This window comes from Portunus trituberculatus, chromosome 46, assembly GCF_017591435.1.
Source record: "Portunus trituberculatus isolate SZX2019 chromosome 46, ASM1759143v1, whole genome shotgun sequence".
NCBI lineage: Eukaryota > Metazoa > Arthropoda > Malacostraca > Decapoda > Portunidae > Portunus > Portunus trituberculatus.
In genome coordinates, this window is record NC_059300.1 from 32,457,735 (window position 1) to 32,481,734 (window position 24,000).

General features: G+C 39.7%; 1 protein-coding gene across 2 annotated transcripts in view; it reads right to left on the reverse strand.

Moving 5' to 3' along the window:
- Positions 1-24,000, reverse strand: part of LOC123519959 (hemicentin-2-like) — a 182,142-nt gene that overhangs the window by 51,311 nt on the left and 106,831 nt on the right. For both annotated transcript variants that reach the window (XM_045281716.1, XM_045281715.1), the window contains exon 2: positions 6,667-6,769. In XM_045281716.1, the coding sequence (XP_045137651.1) occupies positions 6,667-6,769 (103 nt within the window). The remainder of the gene's footprint in view (positions 1-6,666; positions 6,770-24,000) is intronic.

Consider the following 24,000-nt stretch of genomic DNA (forward strand, 5'->3'; position numbering starts at 1 on the left):
GAGAGAGAGAGAGAGAGAGAGAGAGAGAGAGAGAGAGAGAGAGAGAGATATATATAGAAAGAACATACAAATATCTTAACTTATCGTGGGTGAAATATGAAACAGAACAGCAGAAATGAAACGATAAAACTTAATAACAGAAAAAAATAACGAAAAAAAAAGAGACCACAAAAAAGAAAAAAAAAAAAAAAAATAGAATATGAAGAAATACTGAAAAAATAATGAAGTAAAAGCTAACAATTATAAGAGCAATTGGCGGAAATGATGAAAGCTTTAATTGACGTCAGGATCTAAAGGTGACGTTCTCTGAGGCGACAGGTCAAGCCAAGGTCAGCCTGAGGTCACGCTATCAGGGATGTTAAGCAACGCGCTCTTTGACCTTACCTGACCTTACCTGACCTTGGCCTCGTAAGGAAAGCTTATCACACACACACACACACACACACACACACACACACACACACACACACACACACACACACACACACACACAGAGAGAGAGAGAGAGAGAGAGAGAGAGAGAGAGAGTGAGAGTAAAGGATTAAAAAGTCAATGTTTCAAGAAGAAAGGAGAAGATGATCGATTAGAAGAAGAGAGAGAATTCTAAAAAGTTTCCTTGACGATAAGAATTAGTGATGTGAATGAGAGAGAGAGAGAGAGAGAGAGAGAGAGAGAGAGAGAGAGAGAGAGAGAGATTCCCGATAATGCGAGTAATGAATCTAATAAAACACACGAAGTGGAAAATAAAATAAAAAACAGAAAGCTTGATTAAAAAAGGCGTGTGAATATATGAATTTAAAAGACACTGACCAACAAAATGAAACCAGACAAAGTGAAAATTAAATCAAGCTAAGAATTTTATACCAATCACATATAAAAACAAAGTGAATATAAAGAACAAATCAGAAATTAATTGAGAAATATATAAGAGAAGGAGGAGGAGGAGAAGGAGGAGGAGGAGGAGGAGGAGGAAGAGGAGGAGGAGGAGGAGGAAGGACAGAACGACAGATGGAGAGAAGAGAAAAGAAAATTACGAACATGATGAAAGATGGAGAAAGATGAACAAAGAATGTGGATAAAAAGATGATAAATATTTAATTCAGAGAGAGAGAGAGAGAGAGAGAGAGAGAGAGAGAGAGAGAGAGAGATGGAGATGGAGGTGAAAAGGTCATAAAACTCGACGCAGATACGTGAGGCAATAGAACAGGAATAATTAATCAAAGGATGTCCGTGTGAGTGAACCGCATCAGTACAGGTAAAGGTGACGTGTGACCAGGTTAGGTTAATCCCTTCAGTACCAGGACACGTCTTCCTATTCATTCTACTGACTATTTGGTGATTTTATACGGCTTGAGGATTTCATGTAGGGGATTAAAATAGTGACGATTCTTACCATTAATCTTTTGACCTCCATTGACTCTTAATAATGCAAATATTCTTGTTACTATTTTGTGATTTTACAGAGCTTCAGAAACCTATGTAGGGGGATTGAAATAGGGACGACTCTGACCATTAATCTTTTGACTTCCATTAACCCATTCTTGTTACTATATTATACAGCTTCAGAGCCTTATATGGGGATTAAATTAGTAAAGACTCTACCCCTTAATCTTTTGACACCATAGACCCTCCCCAATGAAAATATTCTGGTGAGTGTTTGGTGATTTTATACAGCCTCAGAAATTCATGTAGAATATTTAAATATTGACGATTCTTTGACCTCCAGAGACTCTTCCTAATGCTAATAGAATCGTCTAATCACACCAAAAAAAGTCAGGTAAGCAGGCTCACTGTATGCAAGGGCTTTAGTGTGACGCCTTCCCATCCTTCATTCTTTTCAGCGTCAGGAGACACTCGAAGGAAAATACTTAGATGTCTCCCTATTTCTTTCCTTTTTTTATCTCGTTTTGATTCATTTTTTGCTGGATTTGCTGTTGGTTTTGGTGGTGGTTGTAGTAGTGGTGGTAATAGTGGTGGAGGTGTGCAAGAAAGGAGGAAAAGAAGAAAAAAGATGAAGGCAGAAAATTAATGACAACTGGAGCTTCTTCTGCGTCTTCCTCTTTTTTTTTCTTCTTCTTCTTCTTCTTCATCTTCATCTTCTTCTTCTTCTTCTTCTTCTTCTTCTTCTTCTTCTTCTTCTTCTTCTTCTTCTTCTTCTTCTTCTTCTTCTTCTTCTCTCTCCTCCTCCTCCTCCTCCTCCTCCTCCTCCTCCTCCTCCTCCTCCTCACCCAAACAGCCTGGTGGGGACCTGAAGGTGTGTTGCTGTTTGGTCGGCCTTTCTGTGTTTCCGTCGTACTTTCCTTCTCGACCTTCGTAACACAATTTGAAAGTAGAATATCCGAATGTATTTTGAAAGTTAAATTGATTGGGAGTTGTAAGAATCTCTCTCTCTCTCTCTCTCTCTCTCTCTCTCTCTCTCTCTCTCTCTCTCTCTCTCTCTCTCTCTCTCTCTCTCTCCCCCCATGAAATAATTATCATAACTTCTGTCTATTATCCTTTAAGTTCCGTTTTTTTTCTTTTCACTTCTTTCACTAACTTTTAATATAATTTTTGTAGTTGTTATCGTTGTTGATGTTGTTGTTGTTGATTTCTTGTCCTCCCTCTCCTTTTCTTCTTCTTCTTTTTCTTCTTCTTCTTCTTCTTCTTCTTCTTCTTCTTCTTCTTCTTCTTCTTCTTCTTCTTCTTCTTCTTCTTCTTCTTCTTCTTCTTCTTCTTCTTCTTCTTCTTCTTCTTCTTCTTCTTCTTCCTTCTTCTTCTTCTTCTTCTTCTTCTTCTTCTTCTTCTCCTTCTTTTTCTTCTTATTCTTATTCTTATTCTTATTCTTATCATTATTATTATTGTATTTAAGATCAATATAATTCTTTAGTTTCCTCGCTTTTTACCTCCCTTCCATCCCGGTCAATCCAATTATTCCTTCATGTCTTAATCTTATTCTCATTAATGTACCCTTTTCCCTCTTTTTCCCTCTTCTTCTTCCTCCTCCTCCTCCTCCTCCTCCTCCTCCTCCTCCTCCTCCTCCTCCTCCTCCTCCTCCTCCTCCTCCTCCTCCTCCTCCTCCTCCTTCCTCTTCCTCCTGCACTGGCCTGTTCTGTAACTAGTTTGGAATAATTAACAGACAACCTTGAAAAATATTTAAGATTTGTTGCTGTTTGGCTTTCTTTTGTATATTTCTCTGTATTCCTCCTCCTACTCGTATTCCTCTCCCTCTTCCTCCATCCCCCTGCGCGCCAGTCTCGCCGCGTCCTGTCCCACTAACTGTTGTGTGCCGCCGCCTCGTGACCTTCGCTTAATTAACAAAGAGCAAACTTCTCGCCGTAAAAGTTCAGATTTCTGGTCCAGAGTGACTCGATTCATAATGCACAACTTCCGACGCACCTCAGATTGGTCACCTGTTTGCCTCCTATTCCCTTTGATTCTTCCCCGCCGACATACCGCCCGCCTTATTACCTGCTTACCTCCCTCTTGCTTACATATTTACCACATTATTATTTAGCTAACTCTCTTCCTACCTGTTATTTATCTCTTCCCTCCCTCCCTCCCTCCCTCCCTAGTTACTTTCCTACTTACTTATATACTGTCCTTCCTTCCTACTTACCTACCTATCTATTTATCTATATATGTATCTATATATCTCCCTCTCTCAATCTTTGTTCCTTCCTTCCTTCCTTCCTTCCTTCCTTCCTTCCTTCCTTCCTTCCTTCCTTCCTTCATCCCTCCATCCATCCATCTATCTATCTATCAATCCTTCCTTCCTTTCTTTATCTTTCTTTCTTTCTTTCTTTCTTTCCTTCTTTCTTCCTTCTTTTTTTCCTACCCACTTTCTTATCTTTCTACCTGCGTCTACTTACCTAGCTATATCTTTCTACTTCTACGTTTTGCCTTTGATTTCAAGCACTTCATCTAATTTTTTTTTCATATAACCTAACGTTGTCTAATTTCACCTTTGTCTATTTATGCTATTTTTTTTCTTTTTTCATTTTTCTTCTTTTCATATCTTGTTTTCTTTCATTTTCTTTCATTTTCATTTTTCTTTTCTTCTTCTTTTTTTCTTCTTCTTCTTCTTCTTCTTCTTCTTCTTCTTCTTCTTCTTCTTCTTCTTCTTCTTCTTCTTCTTCTTCTTCTTCATCATCTTCTTCTTCTTCTTCTTCTTCTTCTTCTTCTTCTTCTTCTTCTTCTTCTTCTTCTTCTTCTTCTTCTTCTCCTTCTTTTATGCCATCATGTTCGTAGCCTTTTTATCTTCCTCTCCCGCATTATCCTCTCCTCCTCCTTCTCCCCGTCCTCTTCCACCACCACCACTACCACGCAATGCATCCCTTCCCAGACCAGGGCTCGTGTCGCGGGAAGCTGTTGTGCTGGTGGGTGGTGGCTGGGAAGATTAGAAGGACTCAGCTAGTGTAATTGTGGCGATGCTTAGAAGATAAAGAAGTTCAGGGTAAGTTTGTGTGTATTTTTATATATTTTCATTAATTCTATTTACTTTATTCATCATATTATTTTTTTCTTTTGGTGTGTATTGGTGTGTATTTTTTTGTTATTGGTAAGAAATTGTTAAGAAAAGGAAGTCTCTTGTTTTTTTCTCGTTTTTATAGGTTTTATTTGTGAAAAAAATGAGTGAATGTTACATTTCTTAGAGAGAGAGAGAGAGAGAGAGAGAGAGAGAGAGAGAGAGAGAGAGAGAGAGAGAATCTTAGTGTGTGTGTGTGTGTGTGTGTGTGTGTGTGTGTGTGTGTGTGTGTGTGTGTGTGTGTGTGTGTGTATGTGAGTGTTTGTTTGTATGTTTGTGTGTGAACTGGGAGATCAAACAGATGGCAGAAATTTAAATAAGTAGTACCCCTCTCTCTCTCTCTCTCTCTCTCTCTCTCTCTCTCTCTCTCTCTCTCTCTCTCTCTCTCTCTCTCTCTCTCTCTCTCTCTCTCTCTCTCTCTCTCTCTCTCTCTCTCTCTCAGCTCATCTCATCTGCATGAAACTCGCGGAGCTTGCATTGCATCGACAAGACTCGGAAAGGATTAGATTGTGTTTGATTAGTGTAGATCGGACCCTCCTCCTCCTCCTCCTCCTCCTCCTCCTCCTCCTCCTCCACAAAGCGAAGGGATATGAGGTGAGGAGGGAAGACAAGAGATTTAGGCAGATCATCTAAGGGAAATTGCTCATCTTGTCTTGCCCTTGAGAAGATGACTCGTTGAAATGGTGAGATGATGACATGAGCTCGGCGTGACGGGCGTGACGTGACAGAAGTGCGTGAGTCAATACCTGTTCTGTGTCACGGTCTCTGCTGCTGTTGTTGATGTGTTATTTTGATTGGATTGATATATTAGGTGAAGGTTTGATGGAATGGGTAACATTTTTGGTTCAGGGTGAGTTAGTTCTTGTTCTGTGTTTGGTTGGTTGGTTGGTTGTGGTAGTGGTGGTGGTGGTGGTGGTGGTGGTGGTGGTGGTGGTGGTGGTGGTTGCGATGGTGGTTTTTGTGTTAATTTTTGTAAGAAAAAATGTAGACGTGTAATGGAAGAAATTAATTAGATTTTTTAGAGTATGGTGCTATAAAAAAGAGAAAAAGGAAAAGAACAAGCGAATGAAAAGTAATGAGAGAGAGAGAGAGAGAGAGAGAGAGAGAGAGAGAGAGAGAGAGAGAGAGAGAGAGCCCGCCTGCCTTCTCCTCACGTGTGTGTCTTTTCAATCAGTTCTCCACTAGTCACTCATCTCATTTTCTTCCTTTGCAGGTGTGTCCCATTTGTCTTTCCCACTACCCTGCCCCTCCACTTCCCAGCCCGCCCGCCCCTATGAGCGTTGCGGGAGTGCGTGATAATTGAAACATGGGTAAGTAGGTCCGTAGACTTCACATCGTACATGTATTTCCCTCCCCTCTGCACCTCCTCCGCCTCCTCTTCCTTCTCTTCCTCCTCCTCCTCCTCCTCCTACTCCTCCTCCTCCTCCTCTTCAACCTCGTCGGCCCTAATTTATTTTGGTAATCATGTGAATCTTCCTTCTACACGCTCCTATAATAACTCCCTTTTTTTTTCTCTTCCTTTCTTCCTTCTTCTTTCCTTTTTTTCCTTCCTACCTACTTTTTTCTTTCACTCTTTTTTTTTTTTACCTTTCTTTAATTCTTCTTGTTCTAGTTTGATTTTATTTATTGTAGTTTTCTATTTTATTTTTTTGTATATATGCTATTCATTCTTTATTTCCAATTCATTTTCTTTTCTTTCTTCTCCCTTCACTCCATCCTCATTTTTTTTTCATCTCCACTTCCTCACGCACCAAACTTTTCCATTACACTTTTTTTTCTTTCTTTTTTCAATATTTCCATTCATCATTCTTCACCACCGCCTCCCATCAATACTCTCATTCCCTCCTTCTAAATCTCCTTCCTCATTCTTCCCAGCAAATCTCCTTCCATCAATTCTGCGTCTACCTCCCTACCTCCCTCCTTTCTCCTCTCTGCTTCCTCTCCTTCCTCCCTATCTCTTTTTCCCTCCCTCCCTCCATCCATCCCTCCCTCCTTCCCTCCAGCCACTTGATTATAATGTTTCGCCTCCCAGGAATTTATGAGTTGCAAAAATAATGCGTCTGGTCTGAAGAATCTTAATATATTATCCAAACCTAGCTTATGGCTCCTTTTCCTCTCCTTCCTCTTTCTCTTCCCCCTCCTCCTTCTCCTCCTCCTCTTACCTGGCTCAGCACACGCCGGCGCAGGTGCCAGCAAACACAGGTACACCACCACCACCACCGCTGACGCCGCCACTCTTCTCAGCCCCGCCATCGTCCTTGTGGCCTGAAATTAAAGATGGAAGCGTTAGGATTTGGGAGGAGAGGCAGTAATAGAGAGGTTAAGTGACTCGTGTGAGGAAATGTGGATGGATGATTAGATAGGAAGAAAAGGTGTGTGGTAAAAAAGATTAAAACATTGATAGGTGTGATAGACAGTGACATAGACAATTAGGCGTTATGATTCCGGAGGAGAGGGAATAATAGAGAGGTTAAATGACGGATTGGCGTGTGGAAATGTGGATGGATAATTAGGCACGTAGAATAGGTGTGTGGTAAGAAAGATTGAAAGATTAATAGAGGATAAAAAAATTGGATGGATAATTAAATAGGTAGAATAGAAATGCAGTAAAATTATTTTGTTTATTGGTGGTTGTTAAGATGTCAATAAACTCGTTTGTAGATGTGTATGTTGTATAGGATTAAATCTGTACAGTGATAAACAAGACAGAAGGGAAATATTAGTATTGACAGCTAAAAATAACCACAGCATAACTGAGTCGACTGAGGACTGATACATTAGAGAGACAGATGTATCCTTTCGTGTATTCAAAGATTCATAGAGTGACGCCAAACAAATAGCAGCTTGCTGATAATTAAATGCATAGATTCGTACACCTACAAATAGAGAGAGAGAGAGAGAGAGAGAGAGAGAGAGAGAGAGAGAGAGAGAGAGAGAGAGAGAGAGAGAATACTACGAACTGCCGCTGGATGTGATAAAAATATAGAAAAAAAAAAAAAACAAACGTGGCGGCAAACACGTAATCAATGGAAAAAAATGAAATATTAATAGGAATAAGACGAGGAGGAGGAGGAGGAGGAGGAAGAGGAGAAGGAAGAGGAGGAAGAGGAGGAGGAGGAGGAGGAGGAGGAGGAGGAGGAGGAGGAGGAGGAGGAGGAGGAGGAGGAGGAGGAGGAGAAGGAGGAGGAGGAAGAGGATGAAGAGGAGGAGGAGGAGGAGGAGAGGAGGAGGAGGAGGAGGAGGAGGAGGAGGACAACGAGAAGGGGGTGAGCAGGTGGACCTCTTGTTTCCTCTCCCCTTCCCTTCCTTCATCTCCCCTCCCCTCATCTCCCCTCCCCTCATCTCCCATTCCTCCCTCCTCTGCTCCCGTCTCCCTCTCTGTCCTCGCCTCCTCGCCTAGCAGTGGCCAGATAAAAGCCACCCAGGGGAAATTAGTCTGCCTGGACCAAGCAGAATGTATGAATAAGGGTGGGAAAACATTAAATAAATATCAGAGAGAGAGAGAGAGAGAGAGAGAGAGAGAGAGAGAGAGAGAGAGAGAGAGAGAGAGCTTGTTTTCTCTCATTATAAAGAAGACGATTTATTTAGTTTTTATGATTTTTATGTGGTTGTGTTCGTTGGGTAATGGCTTTCCTATGTTTTCAGAGAGAGAGAGAGAGAGAGAGAGAGAGAGAGTTATAATGGAGAGTGCTTCGTGATCTTCCCTCTGATCATTTTAAGACGGAAAGATGAAAGGCTGAGGGAGAGATGCTGTTATTATTATTATCATTATTATTATTATTATTATTATTATTATTATTGTTGTTGTTTTTAATGGAAAATTTTTACAGGAATTAGTAGTAGTAGTAGCAGCAGCAGCAGTAGTAGTAGTAGTTATAGTAGTAGTAGTAGTAGTAGTAGTAGTAGTAGTAGTAGTAGGAGTAATAGTAGTAGTAGTAGTAGTAGTAGTAGTAGTAGTAGTAGTAGTAGTAGTAGTAGTAGTAGTAGTAGTGTAGTAGTAGTAATAGTAGTAGTAGTAGTAGTAGTAGTAGTAGTAGTAGTAGTAGTAGTAGTAGCATTAGTAGTAGTAGTAGAAGGAGTAGTGGTAGGAGTATTCTTTCCCTTTGTAATCCATTATGTTTTATTCTCTCACATAAAAAATAACCCTTGATATCTTTCTATTCACAGTCATTTCATGTTGTCACTCACTCTTTCCTTTGTCTTATTGATCTCTTCATCACAAAATATACACTTCACGAGGCACACAAAACCTATTCATATTTCAATGCCATCCAGGTTTGCTTCAGTCAGCGAGAAAAGTCCACACACACTTCACCTTCCTGCCTGTCCATCCTTCCTCCTGCCGCGCCTCTTGTTTGCCTCCTCAACGCAAAACCCGCTTTTCTCTCACACCAAGGTCCATTTCATCACTCACCACTATGACAGCTCACCCTTAGCATCTGCACGGCCCTCACTCACTCTCCTTTTATCCACATGGCGCGAATGAAACCAAAACAACGAGTGAGAGGTAGGAGAGAGGGCGACATACACACACAGACACTCACGCACAGAAACACACACACACACAGACACAGATAGAGACAGATGCCAAACTGTGATCCTCGCCTGAGTCTCTGCACAAATATTGAAAGCCGTAAAATAAATAGTAAAAATAAAACGTAGAAGAGAGGAAGGAAGTACTGTGGAGTATTTGTATTACGAAAACAACGCACACAGCAACAATGTGTTTGAAATTGTATGAGATGGATTATTTCACTGTAATGACAAGAAGGAATACTACAATCTTCGGTGTTGGGTCATATCTCTCTCTCTCTCTCTCTCTCTCTCTCTCTCTCTCTCTCTCTCTCTCTCTCTCTCTCTCTCTCTCTCTCTCTCTCTCTCTCTCTCTCTCTCTCTCTCTCTCTCTATCTTTCAGGAATGACAGGTGTGATACAGGCAGGTGTGAAAAGAGAGGGTACCTCAGCCGTGTGTGTGTGTGTGTGTGTGTGTGTGTGTGTGTGTGTGTGTGTGTGTGTGTGTGTGTGTGTGTGTGTATTTCCTCTTCCCAGATGAAATTTTATACGTGGATAGCTCTTTCCTTTTACACACACACACACACACACACACACACACACACACACACACACACACACACACACACACACACACTACGTACTATTCCCACGCAGATTTGTATACATGGGGACACTGTGCGCTGTATATCCATCCATACATAGTGAATCGTGCATGACAAATTACACAGCGTTTCTTTTTTCAGGCAGGTTTAGCGAGCGGTTTGGTGGTTGTGTTTGTGCAAATCCAGAGTACAAACCACAGTGGCGGCAGTAGTCTGTCGTTATCCCCGCGGCGCTTAAATGAACCAGCAATCAAAACCAAGCACTGAACAAACCAATCCCTCATGAATTAATGCTCCGTGATGAATATATGAAATAATTACGTGTTTTTACCTATTTTTGTTCTTTTTTTTTAATGTTTAGAAAGGTCAGGTGAAATGGAGCTCGTTTTTTTGACAGCTGTAAATAAAATAGAGTAAAAAATGTTTAGAAAAAGTAGAAAAGTGCGTTGAATTCATTGCAGTTAAAGTATAAAGGCATAAAGGTGTATTGTCAGGGCGTGGTATGGAGGGATTTAGTTGTATTCTTGCTACGGGTTTGAAAATCTGTTCATAAGCTAAGCCTCTGTGTGTCTGTCTGCTTGTGTGTCTCCTGTGTGTCTCTCTCCTTGTCTCTCTCCTGTGTGTGTCTGCCTGTCTCTCTTCCTGTCTCTTTCTGCCTGTCTTTCTGCCTGTGTCTCTCTGTCTCTCTGCTTGTGTCTCTCTCTCCCTTTGTCTCTCCTGTGTGTCTCTCTCCTGTATGTCTCTCTGCCTGTGTCTCTCTGCCCTTTCTGTCTGTCTCTCCTGTATGTCTCTCTGCTTGTGTCTCTCCGTTTGTCTCTTTGCCTGTCTCTCCCGCTGCAGGTATGACGTTTAGTAAAAGTAACGCTGCACTTTTAACCTTTCCTCGCTTGGGTTTCTTTGGCGCTGAGGATTAAGAAATGTTTGAAGAATGCTCCTGACCGTTACCGAAGCTGCCCTTCACTATGCTGTAACGCCACGGAGCACAATCTTACCTAACATCGCATAACTTCTGGTAACTTACTCGTCGAAACTAACATAACTTGACAATCTGACATTAAATAACATAATTGGCCCCAAAATTAACCTATCAAGCTATTTAGTTAAGCTCCATCTAACTAAGCTTACTAAACTTGTTATTACCTAGACTTGTGTAACCTGATCTTCCAAACCTGACCTGACTAAATTTGATCTAACGTAATCTATTTTAACTTAACCTAAGTAACCTAACCTAACCTAACCAAACCCAACACTAAACAATCCAACCTTACCAACACACACAAGCTGACCTAAATCAACCTAACGTAACCAAACCAAACCTAACCTAACCTAACCAAACCAAGCCAAATCATAACCAAACATCACCTTCTGAGTCAATTACATACAACCATCAATAAAAGCGAACCAGACCACCAAGGCACTCTAATCATCCATGGCAATAACCTGAACGTGTGGCGCCAGCATGAAGGCGTCAACACGGCAGATTGACATGGGAAACTCGATTTTGTGGCTGCAACTCGGTATTACAGCTGGATTAAAGTGTGTCCTGCTCGTGTATATGTGTATGAATATGTAGTGACTTATGTGAGCCTGTACTGCGTGAATCTGCCTGCCTTCCAACCTGCCTGCCTGCCTGCGTGTGTGTGTGTGTGTGTGTGTGTGTGTGTGTGTGTGTGTGTGTGTGTGTGTGTGTGTGTGTGTGTGTGTGTGTGTGTGTCTGTCTGTCTGTATGTGTGCGCGCTACATGTGTTCCAGCCCGCAAAATACTCGTAAATCATGTGCATGCAAGATGAAACCTTAAAACGCACACGCATGCATGTAAACGATCCTTCGCACACGCTGTCGTTTATGAAATGAGTGTGTGCGTGGACGGAATACGTACACAACGAAGCAAATGCGGGCGGCTCACCTGAATATTAACGCTACCTGCAAAAACTGGGAGAGGGAGAGAGAGACATGGAGGGAGGGGAAGAGGAAGACCAGGGAGACGAGCACGGGGAAACGAGGGTGGGAAAAAGAGCAGAGGAGTAAAGGAGGACAGAGAGAAGGGAGACACGAGAGGAGGATTGGAGGAAAGGAGAATGCCAAGAGAGAGGAAATGGAGGGGAAAGAAAAGCAGTTGAGGAGTGCAGACGAAGATGTGGAAAAGGGAGAGAAGAGAAGAGGGATAGAGGGTACGAGGATGCCGGGAGAGGAAGGACGAGGAGAGGGGAGAGGAGAGAGGAGGAGAGAAAAGCTGAGATGTTTTGTAGGACATTAACTATTAAAAAAACGCGTGTATAGAAGAGAGACAGAGAAAGTATGGGAGAGAGACATAAAGAAAGGAAATACAGGAATGAAATAAAAAGGAGAAATGGAATGAGGAAGAACTGGTTAGGGAAGGAAAGAAAGAAAGAATAGACACAAGAAAGATGAAAAAGGAAGGATGATGATAGATTCAAGAAGGAGGGAGGAAAGAAAGAAAGGAGAGAAAATGATACAATACATGAAAGATTGTGTGTGATGTGTGTGAGAGAGAGAGAGAGAGAGAGAGAGAGAGAGAGAGAGAGAGAGCAGTAATAATAAAGACAAGGAAAGTTGGCAAGCAGATGGAAAGATAAAAAAAAGAAGTGAAAACATTTGAGGAGGAGAAACAGAAAAGGAGAGAGAGTCAGAAGGAGAAGGAAGCAAGGGAGGGGAAAGGTTGGCAGGGGGGAAAGAAGGAAGGCTGTAAGTTAGGAAGTCGACATAATCCAGACATTTGAGTAAGAGGGGAAAGATGCAGAGTTGATGAGGGGAGGAGAAGAGGAGGGACGAGGACGAGGGGAAAATGTGTCAGGGAGATGAAAACACTCTTAGGGCAGGAATAGGAAGTGGGTCAGATGTATAAGAGGGGAAAATGGGAGAGAGGGAAGTAAGAGGGAAAAGAGCAAGGAAACGAAAGAGTAACTAGATTGAGGAAGAGAGGTAGAAGGGAAAAGAGAAAGGGGAAAGATGCCGAAGGTTAAGTGGAAGGAAGGAGGGAAGAAGAGAACATGAAGATAGAAAAATGGGAAGGAAAAGAATATAAAAAAGAGGAAATAGAAGAAAGAGTGAATAGATTGAGGAAGAGAGGTAGAGAGGAAAGAGAAAGGGGAAAGCTTTTAAAGGAAGAAAAGAGAGAAGAGAACACGTAGAAGGAAAATATAAAAAAAGAACAAGAAGAAAGAGTGAATACATTGAGGAAAAGAGGAAGAGGGGAAAGAGAAAAGGGGAAAGGTGTCGAAGGTTAAGTGGAAGGAAAGAGGCAGGAAGAGAGCATGTAGAGGGAAAATACTTGAAGAGCGAGAGAAAGAATATTAAAAACTCAATACGAACAGACAAAAAAAGAAAAATCGAGAGGAAATGAGATGATGGGAGAAAAGGAAGGGAAAGAATAAGAAAAAAAAAACTCAATAATAATGGACGAAAAGGAAAAATCGAAAGGAAATAAGATGATGGAGAAAGAGAAGGAACGCAAAAAAAGACAAGAAGAAAAGAGCGCGTTTTTCTTTTTCCTCTTCCCATCATTTATCAAACCCTTATTTTCTGCCTTTCCCCTTTTCTCTTTATCCATATTTCCCTTTCTTTTTCCCCTTTCCCTTTTCCTCCTCTTTTTCCCTTTTTTCTATTTTTTTCCCTGTTGTTCCTTCCCTTTCCCTCTTCCTTCCTTCCTCCCTTACATTCTCTTCTTATTTTCTAACACCATGTCCGTCTTTTTCTCTTTCTTTAACGATTTTTCTCTCTTCCTCCTTCATTCTTACCCCTTTCTCCTCTTTCCCTCTCTTTATCTCATCTTCTCTCTCTCTCTCTCTCTCTCTCTCTCTCTCTCTCTCTCTCTCTCTCTCTCTCTCTCTCTCTCTCTCTCTCTCTCTCTCTCTCTCTCTCTCTCTGCCCTCGCCCTAATTAAAGCATGTAGTTAAATGGAGAGATAAATATTGTCATATGTTTTGTTTTTGTTATGTTGTGTTGGGTTTGTCTGTGTTTGTTACCCTGTGTAAATGTTGTCTTGTATTTCATGTATCTTTTTTTCTGTGTGTGTGTGTGTGTGTGTGTGTGTGTGTGTGTGTGTGTGTGTGTGTGTGTGTGTGTGTGAGTGTGTGTGTGTGTGTCGATGAAAACATGAATGAATCTCTATTTATGTTTTTTTCTCTGCATGTTTTCTGTCTGTCTCTTTGTCTCTCTCCTCTCTCTCTCTCTCTCTCTCTCTCTCTCTCTCTCTCTCTCTCTCTCTCTCTCTCTCTCTCTCTCTCTCTCTCTCTCTCTCTCTCTCTCGTTCTTTACTATCTCCGCCCATTCCTTCATTCATCACGCCTCTTCATTTTTCACCTTGTTCGTACACCGCCCTTCACATCTTCATTATTCTTCTCTTTATTTTTCCTGCCATTCATCTCTCTCTCTCTCTCTCTCTCTCTCTCTCTCTCTCTCTCTCTCTCTCTCTCTCTCTCTCGCGGTATTGAATGAGATAATGTTGTCCCCTCAGAGAAACTCCTCCTCCTTCTCCTTCTTCGCCGCCTCTTCCTCCTCCTCCGCCTCAACCTCCTCTGTTTCCGCCTCCGCCTCCGACTCCGCCTCCTCCTCCTCCTCCTCCTCCTGATACTCTCCCTGTCAGAAGCGTGGAGATTAATATTGAAAAACCGAAACCAATTAAATTGTACTATCGCTATTTCGCAGAGAGAGAGAGAGAGAGAGAGAGAGAGAGAGAGAGAGAGAGAGAGAGAGAGAGAGAGAGAGAGAGAGAGAGAGAGAGAGAGAGAGATCTTTAAAAATGAAGGAAAGCGAAATGAATTGTTAATATCACACCTTTCCTCGGAGTATTCAAGCAATCTCAATCAAATCCACCTTAATTTCTCCTCTCTCTCTCTCTCTCTCTCTCTCTCTCTCTCTCTCTCTCTCTCTCTCTCACACACACAGAGTAGGTCATCTTGAAATCACAATACCGATGAACCAGATGTTTGAACCTCAAGTGTGTGTTGGGTCCTGAGGTCACATGAATAATAGTCTCTCCTACTTAGCGAACCGTCGGGAAGGTGACGCTAAAAGGTTGTGATTTATGATCTGTATTAACTGCACTCTGTCGCCAAGCCAGGTGTGTTGGGGAAAGTTAGCTTAGGTTAGGTTAGGTTTGGTCGTATTGTGTTGCCAGATCAGGCGTGTTGGTGTAAAGGACTGTAACTGGTGTTGAGTTTGTTTGAGTTTGCTTGGGTCGTGTGAATAAATGAAGTAGTGTGCATGAAATGTGTCCAGATAATCTTCATCTCCCTGGAGTGTTTGTGAAGTCATCAGTTGGAGAATACGGAGACTGTTGGGATATTAATGGTGTTTTTGAGTCTGTGAACTGTTGGGATATTAACGGCGCTTGTGATTCTGTGAGTAGGGAGAAGTGGTGGTATATGTGGCACTTGTAACCTTATCATAACCGTGTAGATGTTTTCTTATATACCATGTGGGCTTTTCACGGGAATTTCTGGGCTAAAGGGGATACTTTTTGGGATACCTCTTATCTCAAAACCCACCCTCTAGGAAACCGTTGCCCCGAGGGAGGAAGCCCAACCTACAGTCGGACCGTGGACAGGATTCGAACCCGTGCGCTTGGAGACCACTCGGACCACCAAAGCACGCATGGTTCCACTGTACCACGGTGGCCCACTTATAACTTCATCATAACAGTGTAGATGTTATAAGTATTTGAGAATATATAAGAATGTGGACTTTTTATGTATGATCGGAAAGCTAATCAAGGGCAACAAAACAAATAAGATAAAGACCCACTTAGCTGCCATTTCCCTTGCAGATCCGAAAGAGTTAGTCAAAAGAAAGGGATAAATGTGTTGAAAGCTCCTTCTTAAATGAATGTACAAGCAGTGTAGATACCTCTCCCTCACAAATGAATGTATACAAGCAGTGTGGATACCTCTCCCTCATAAATGAATGTACAAGCAGTGTGAAACCTCTCCCTCATAATTGAATGTACAAGCAGCGTGGATATTAGATGTTTTAACAACTTTATCATAGGAAGAATATTTAAACAGAACATATTTTTAGATATATGTATTTCTGTCAGTAGGGAGAATATGAAAAAGCTTGTGTATTAATGGTGGCTCTTATAAATTGTTTTACCGGCACAATAATTTAAAGATACCGAAAAAAAAAACATCAAGATTAATAATTATAAATGAAGCATTGAAGTTCTAGCGAAATGAATCTATATATAAGTATGTGAACTCGGTCTGTATATAAATATGTGGACTGGGCTTTGAATAGATACATCATTAAAAAATCCACAATTCACTTCAGCTAAATAACTAATAAATCACCTTTTCTATAGACACGTTTGAATTATGAGAACATCAAAGCGGTTTCTACTAGACGTAGAAATATCAAGACTCAAAACTAATATCAGTAATTTAAAGAGACTCTATAATAATTTAAACAAACTCTACAAAGCGTGTTCTTGGTAGTCACTAGTCACGTTGTTATGGCTTATCTCGGTGTGACCTGTGGATGCGTAAAGGAGGCAGCGAGGCGCACATCATTCCCCTGAGCAGTCTGCGTTGGTAAACTTCCTCTCTGCTTCTTGGAAGATTAAGATGAAGCAGCTGTGATTTCCTTGACTCTCATAATAGTGGAAGCGGAAAGATTGAAGTAAGCTTAAGTAGGTTGGAGTAGGTTGAAGTTCACTCACATCTTGGAAGTGACAAAGACAACTGCAGCAATAAACGTACAATGTAATCAATTTTTATTACACAAAATAGTAGTAATCACAGATAAATTGGTCATTCAGTGTTTTTACCGTAGAGGAAATCATGCTAATGAGTATCTTAACCTCTTCAATAGTGGGGGACATTTTTACCTTGAGATTTATGTACGATTAGACAATTTTATTGACATAAAGAAGGATCTATTGAGGTCAGAAGGCCACAGTCCTTACTATTCTAATCCCCGCCACATGAATTTCTGAAGCTGTATGAAATCACCAAATAGTAAACAGAATGAATATGGAAACGCGTCGTGGTACTGAAGGGATATAATGTTTCATCCCTTTCTCTGGCGAACTCTGGAACTCCTAACGTGTTTCTGATTTGTTTCCCTCAGCGACATGACCTGCTTTTGTGCAGTAACGGAACATTTCAGACACCACTAATAAGTAAAGACATATTTTTTGTATCTGTTCCACTGTAGCTCTACCAGCAAAGTCTGCAATTCCCTACCTGATAATATTTTTCCTGGAAACCTTAGAATTCCTTTACTTATCTACATCTTTGCCGCCTTCATATAACCTGCTCTGCTTCACTTCATTATTAAAACATCTCGGAAAGGATGAGTAAGTAGCAAAGTATTTTTTGTCCTATTTCGTATAACTGCCTCATTTTTTTTTTTTTTTTAGTAAGTAGCACGTTTTTTTCCTTCTTTTCTTGTTTTTTTTTCTTTCCATCATGCTTAGAAGAGGGGAAGATGTGAAAGGGTAGTGAGGGTTAGCATTGTCTTTTCTTGCTCTATTTTGTTTCCTTGGTTGGAATTCCTTGCCTCACTCTAACCTATATATTGAGGTGGCGGTGCTTTGAACTGTATGAAGCTGGCTCTACTATTTACTCTCTCTCTCTCTCTCTCTCTCTCTCTCTCTCTCTCTCTCTCTCTCTCTCTCTCTCTCTCTCTCTCTCTCTCTCTCTCTCTCTCTCTCTCTCTCTCTCTCTCTCTCTCTCTTTACCTTGTTTAACAGTCTTTCTAACTCTTACTCGTTCCCTCGTCTCCTCTTATTCACTCCCCCATGTTTACCTCCTCTTTTATCATACTTTTCCTTTTCCTTCCTCCTTTTGGTATTCATTTCCAGGTTTTCTTTTATTTATTATTTTCTTAGTTTTCGTTTTGATTTATTTTTTATTTCATTTTATTTCGTGTATTTTTTCTTTCTTGTTATTCATCAGTGTTTACTCTCTTGTGTTTGTGTTCTCTCTCTCTCTCTCTCTCTCTCTCTCTCTCTCTCTCTCTCTCTCTCTCTCTCTCTCTCTCTCTCTCTCTCTCTCTCTCTCTCTCTCTCTCTCTCTCTCTCTCTCTCTCTCTCTCTCTTCCCATGATGCAATTTGTATGATATTCCCAATGAAGAGAAAAAAAATATTTACTTTCAACTTTTGCCTCACCTTACTTAAGTCTTCCATTAAACTCCACCTAACTTCTGTACTTACTCTTCTCTTGCCCTAACCAGCTCTTACTCTCTTCCTGACTCTCCCTCCTCCTCCTCCTCCTCCTCCTCCTCCTCCTCCTGCTCCTCCTCCTCCTCCTCCTCCTTCTTCTTTCTTCTTAGCTTCCTATCTTGTTCTCCTTACTCTTCTCTTGTCCTAATCAACTTTTTACTCTCTTCCTAACTCTCTTCCTCCTCCTCCTCCTCCTCCTCCTCCTCCTCCTCCTCCTCCTCCTCCTCCTCCTCCTCCTCCTCCTCCTCCTCCTCCGCTTTCCTTTATATTCCTTTGTATTCCTCTTCCTCCTCCTCCTCCTCTTCCTCCTCCTCCTCCTCCTCCTCCTCCTCCTCCTCCTCCTCCTCCTCCTTCTTCTTCTTCCTTCTTACTAACTTCTTATATTGCTCTCCTTACTCGTCTCTTGCCCTAACCAACTCTATTCTCTTCCTAACTCTCTCCCTCTTCCTCCTCCTCTTCCTCCTCCTCCTCCTCCTCCTCCTTCCTTCTTAACTTCTCTTGTTCTCCTTAACTCGTCTAATTATTCCATCACATACCTTGTATTTTTCATCTTCTCTTTTTTTTTTCTCTCTCTCTCTCTCTCTCTTTAATGAAGCTTGACTGGCTGGTGAAGTTTTAATGCTTCGCTTCTGTGTTTCATTTTTCTTTCGTTTTGAGTGAAATAAAAAATGGAAGGAAAGAAATATAGGAAATAAATTAGAAAGGCAAAGAATGAAAGAAAACTGGAAATAAGAAAAGAAAGGAAAAAAGAAAAGAAAGGAAGGAGAAATAGATGAGTGATGTATAGTTTTCTTTCGAATAGAACATGGAAGGAAAGAAAAATATGAAAAACAACGGAAAAAACATAGAATAAAAGAAAAAGGGATATATAGGAAGAGAGCAAAAAGAAAAGAATGGAAGGAAAATATAGAAATAGAAGAAAATTATGAAAAAATGAAAGACAGAATAAAAGAAGAAATAAAAAAAGAAAAAGAAAAGAAAGAAGAAAAAATATAGATAAAAAAAAATGGTGTCGTTTTCTTTCGAATAAAAAAAAATAGAGGGAGAGAAAATTATGAAAAAAACAAACGAGAAAGGCAAAGAATAAAGCAAAACGGGAAATAAAGAACACAAAAAGAAAACGAGGTAAAAAATAGATAAAAAAAATGATTTTAGTTTTCTTTCCTTTCATTTCGTGGTTAGGTTAAGTTAAAATTTATTTCAGTGTTTTTTTTTTTTTGTCTAATTTTGTTAATTTTTCTTAAGTTTTAATGTTTTGCTTCAGTTTTTTGTTTTTCATTTCATTTCGTTTTGTTTCGAAATTAAGTTAAGTTTTTTCTTCAGTGTTCTTGGTCTAATTTTATTGATTTTAGATAAGTTTTAATGTTTTATCTCAGTTTTTCATATTCCTTTTGTTTTGTTTGTTTTGTTTTCGAGGTTACTTTAATTTTTTCTCAGTGTTCTTTTTCCATAGTTTCGTTCATTTTTTTCATTTCATTTCTTTTTTAGTGCTTCGATTTTTCGTTTCGTTTTGTTTGGTTTGGTTTTGATTCGAAGTTAAATTAAGTTCTCCTCTGTATTCATTGTCTAGACCTTTTATTTATTTTTCACAAGTTTTATTTTTTTTTCAGTGTTTCGCTTTCATTTCGTTTCGTTTTGTTTCGTTTCGAGGCTAAGTAAGGTTCATTTCAATATTCTTCATCTACAGTTTCGTTCATTTTTTCATAAGTTTTAATGTTTTGCTTCAGTGTTTCGTTTTCTTTCGTTCTTTTTTTATTCTTTCATCTCATTGATTAAGTTCAGTACGATTCATTTCAAAATTCTTCGTCTAGAGTTCTTTCTGTACGTTTGTGTTCATTCGGTATTCATAAGGTTGATGATTTTGTGAGAATTTTTGAGTTTTTCTGCATCCTTTTCATTTTTTTTTTTGCTATTTTCTTGGTTTTCTTTCTTTTCCATTTGTTTTTGTGTTTTTTTTTTATTTATTTTCTAGTATCATTTTGGGTCTATTTTCATTGTTTTATTACAGATTTCTTTTCAAGTATAATTTTTCTTGTTCGTTTTTTTCATTTTTCAGGTTTTCTTTCCTTTTCTGTTGTTTTGTGTTTTTTTTTTAATTTATTTCATCGTATATATTCGTGGCTCTTTTCCTTGTTGTTTTTAACCTTTCATATCAGATTTACTTAGAATTTTTATTTTTTTCCTTTTTTCCTTTTCTAAGTTTTCTTTCTTTTCTGTTTTCTTTTTGTTCTTCTTAACTTTATGGTATTAATTTTGGTTTATTTTTATAGTTTTGTTTCTTTTTATTCCAGATTTACTTTTAACTCAAATTTTTCTTCTTTTTTTCATTTTTTTCAAGTTTTTCTTTCCTTTTCTATTGTTTTGGTGTGTTTTATTTATTTCATCGTATAGTTTTTTTTTCCATTTTCTAATATTTTTTTTCCTTTCTGTTGTTTGGTGTGTTTTTATTTATTTCAACGTATCATTTTTTTTTTATTAATATTTTTTCCAAGTTTTCTTTCCTATTCTATTTTTTGTGTGTATTTCTTTCCTCGTATCGTTTTGGCTTTTTTCATTGTTTTCCTTCTTTTCTTTTCCAGATTTACTTTCAATTATCATTTTTTCCGTTTCCCTTTTCATTTCTCTTCAAGTTTTCTCCTTTTTTTTTTAATCTCACTTTTTTCAGTCGCTCATTTTTTTCCAATTTCTTTTCATTCTTTACATTATATTTTTCCTTCTCATTTCTTTCAGTTTGGCTTTCATTATTTTTTTTCCTGTCTTCTCTCACCATTTTACTTCTTTTCACTCTTTCTCATTTTTATTTCTTTTCCATCCCAGTTTTTACTTCTTTTTTTTCTCTCATGAATTGGATTTCAGGTTCAATTCTCGTGATATTACTGTTGTGCGTTTCTATTTTAATTCTCTCTCTCTCTCTCTCTCTCTCTCTCTCTCTCTCTCTCTCTCTCTCTCTCTCTCTCTCTCTCTCTCTCTCTCTCTCTCTCTCTCTCTCTCTCTCTCTCTCTCTCTCTCTCTCTCTCTCTCTCTCTCTCTCTCTCTCTCTCTCTCTCTCTCTCTCATTTCTCCATTCTCTCTTTTCAATTCACCTTCGCCTTCATTCTCATTCTCTCTTTTCTCTCTCTCTCTCTCTCTCTCTCTCTCTCTCTCTCTCTCTCTCTCTCTCTCTCTCTCTCTATCTCTATCTCTCTTTTCTGATTTACTCCCTTTCTCCTCCTTTCTCAGTATTTTTCTTTCTTTTTTTCCTTCTGTTCCGTAAATAGTTTTTTTTTTTTTTTTTAGCAATATTATTTGTTCTCTTAGTTCATGCAGTACTCTTTCTCTCTCCCTCCCTCTTTTTGCTTCTCTGTTTTTTCCTCCTCCTCCTCCTCCTCCTCCTCCTCCTCCTCCTCCTCCTCCTCCTCCTCCTCTCATATTACCAATGTAAGCCTTACAAAGAAGTAAGGGAAAAAGAAGGAACGTGTGTGTGTGTGTGTGTGTGTGTGTGTGTGTGTGTGTGTGTGTGTGTGTGTGTGTGTGTGTGTGTGTGTGTGTGCTTTTAGGAATATTTTTTTTTCCCTCTCTACACATCCTTTCCACTATTCTCTCTCTCTCTCTCTCTCTCTCTCTCTCTCTCTCTCTCTCTCTCTCTCTCTCTCTCTCGCTCTCGCTCTCTCTCTCCACCGTTTATTTTCCAAGTGCTGACGTCAAGATTTTTGTTCATATAAACTACTGAGAAGGGACAATGAATTAGAGGAGAAGGAGGAGGAGGAGGAGGAGAAGGAGGAGGAGGAGGAGGAAAGAGGAAGAAGAAGAGGAAGAGGAGCTTAGAGAGCGAAGGTAGTAATGGAAGGAAATGTATGTGTGTGTGTGTGTGTGTGTGTGTGTGTGTGTGTGTGTGTGTGTGTGTGTGTGTGTGTGTGTGTGTGTGTGTGTGTGTGTGTGTGTGTGTGTGTGTGTGTGTGTGTGTGTGTGTGTGTGTGTGTGTGTGTGTGTGTGTGTGTGTGTGTGTGTGTGTGTGTGTGTGTGTGTGTGTGTGTGTGTGTGTGTGTGTGTGTGTGTGTGTGTGTGTGTGTGTGTGTGTGTGTGTGTGTGTGTGTGTGTGTGTGTGTGTGTGTGTGTGTGTTTGTCATATTTGTGACAATGAGACGGAATAGTTTAAGTGAAAGTAATTGGAGTTAATAGTTTAGTCTCTCTCTCTCTCTCTCTCTCTCTCTCTCTCTCTCTCTCTCTCTCTCTCTCTCTCTCTCTCTCTCTCTCTCTCTCTCTCTCTCTCTCTCTCTCTCTCTCTCTCTCTCTCTCTCTCTCTCTCTCTCCTAAATCAAAACATCTATTCACTCTTATTTCTTCTTCCCTCACCCTTTTATCCTCCTTCACACACACACACACACACACACACACACACACACACCTAATATTTCCTTCCCTCCTCCCGTATTCTCTTCCTTCCTTTCCTTCTCTCCCATCTCCCACCACCTTGCCTTGCTGCTCCTCCCCCGCACAGCCTCACACTAACACAAACACGTGCGTCTCCCTTATTTCTTTCCTTTCCCTCTCCCAATATTGTCACATTCCGCATATTATTATTAATCTTCTTATCTGGCTTCAGCATTATATCTCATCTTATTTATTTTTGCTATGTTTGTTGTTATTTTTCCACGAATTTCAGTGTGTGTTTTTCCAGTGTAACCTCATTTTGTTTGTGTTTTGTTTACTCTGCTTTAATATTTCACTTAACGGGGTCTTGCAAAGGTCAGAAAATATGAGAAAATGGCCCTCTTAAAAAGCCACACCCGAAAAATGTTAAGTGCAGTCACAGGATAGGAGAAAATAATGTTGGTTACTTCTGTGAGTTTTCCAGCTGTCGTTGTGGCTCTCTTTTTGACACGACACACATACTGGTTGTCTTTATGCTACTGTGGACTCTTCCTTGTCCATTACTTTCGTTCATGCAGTGTCTTCTTTTTCCTCATAATAACATCAAACAATGGTTACTTGCCAGCTGTCTTTCTGTTTATCTTTTTGACATGGCACACATACTGGTTGTCTTTATGCTACTCTGCACTCTTCCTTGTCCATTTCTTTCGTACATAAAAGTTTTTTTTTCTTTTCCTCATAAAAACATCAGATTATATATGGTCACTTCTATTAGTTTTCCAGCTGTCGTTGTGTTTTTCTTGTTGACATGACACACACACACACACACACACACACACACACACACACACACACACACACACTGGCTGTCTTTAATTTACTGTGTACTTTTCCTTCTCCATTACTTTCTTATATGCAGTGTTTTCTTTTCCTCGTAATAGCATTGGTTACTTTTATCAATTTTCCAGCTGTCGTTGTGTTTCTCTTGTTGACATGACGCACACTGGTTGTCTTTAGCTTAATGTTTAGTCTTCCTTGTGAATTCCGTTCGTACATACAGTGTCTTCATTAACTCATAAGTCTTTCTTTTACTGTATTTTTCATATTTCTCAAGTTTTTTATATTTTTTTACATGACTCATTTTCTATATTGCTTAATGTACGTTTTTTTTTTTTTCTTTATTTCAAACTGGCTGCCTTTATCTTACCGTGTACTTTTCCTTTCTTTATTTCAAACTGGCTGCCTTTATCTTACCGTGTACTTTTCTTTCTACATTTGTTTCATACATAAAGAGTCTTCATTGCCTCATAATTAAAGGGAAAGCTGCAAGAAGCCATCGAGTCTACACGTGGCAGTCTGGCCCTTATTCAGAAACCCTTTGCTCTCTCACCACGGCTATTTTTCAAGAGTGTTGCTCCAGTTACTAATGTAGAAATCTTCTTAATCTACCTCTGGAACAGTAAAAACACCCTTAAGAAAAACTTGTGTACATTTAAATTAAGCCTTTTCAAATGGTGGAGGTGAAGCGCAAAAAATGTTTGAGAATACGAGTGTCTGTCAGTCAAGCTTGTCCTTTGTATCGGTGCTTCGTTCATGTTGTTTCTTATCTTTTTATTCTGCTCTGTCCATCAAATTCTTCCGCCGACTTTCTTTCTTTCTTTTACATTTCATACACTGTTTCCTTCTTCTTCTATCAAAAAAAATAAGAGGGAAAAGAGAAAATAAAAACGACAAAACACAACGAAAGAAATGAAAATGAAAATAAAACATACCAGAAGAGGAAATAAAAAGAAAAGAAACACACCAAAACACAATAAAAGAGAAGGAAAGAAGACAAAATTCAT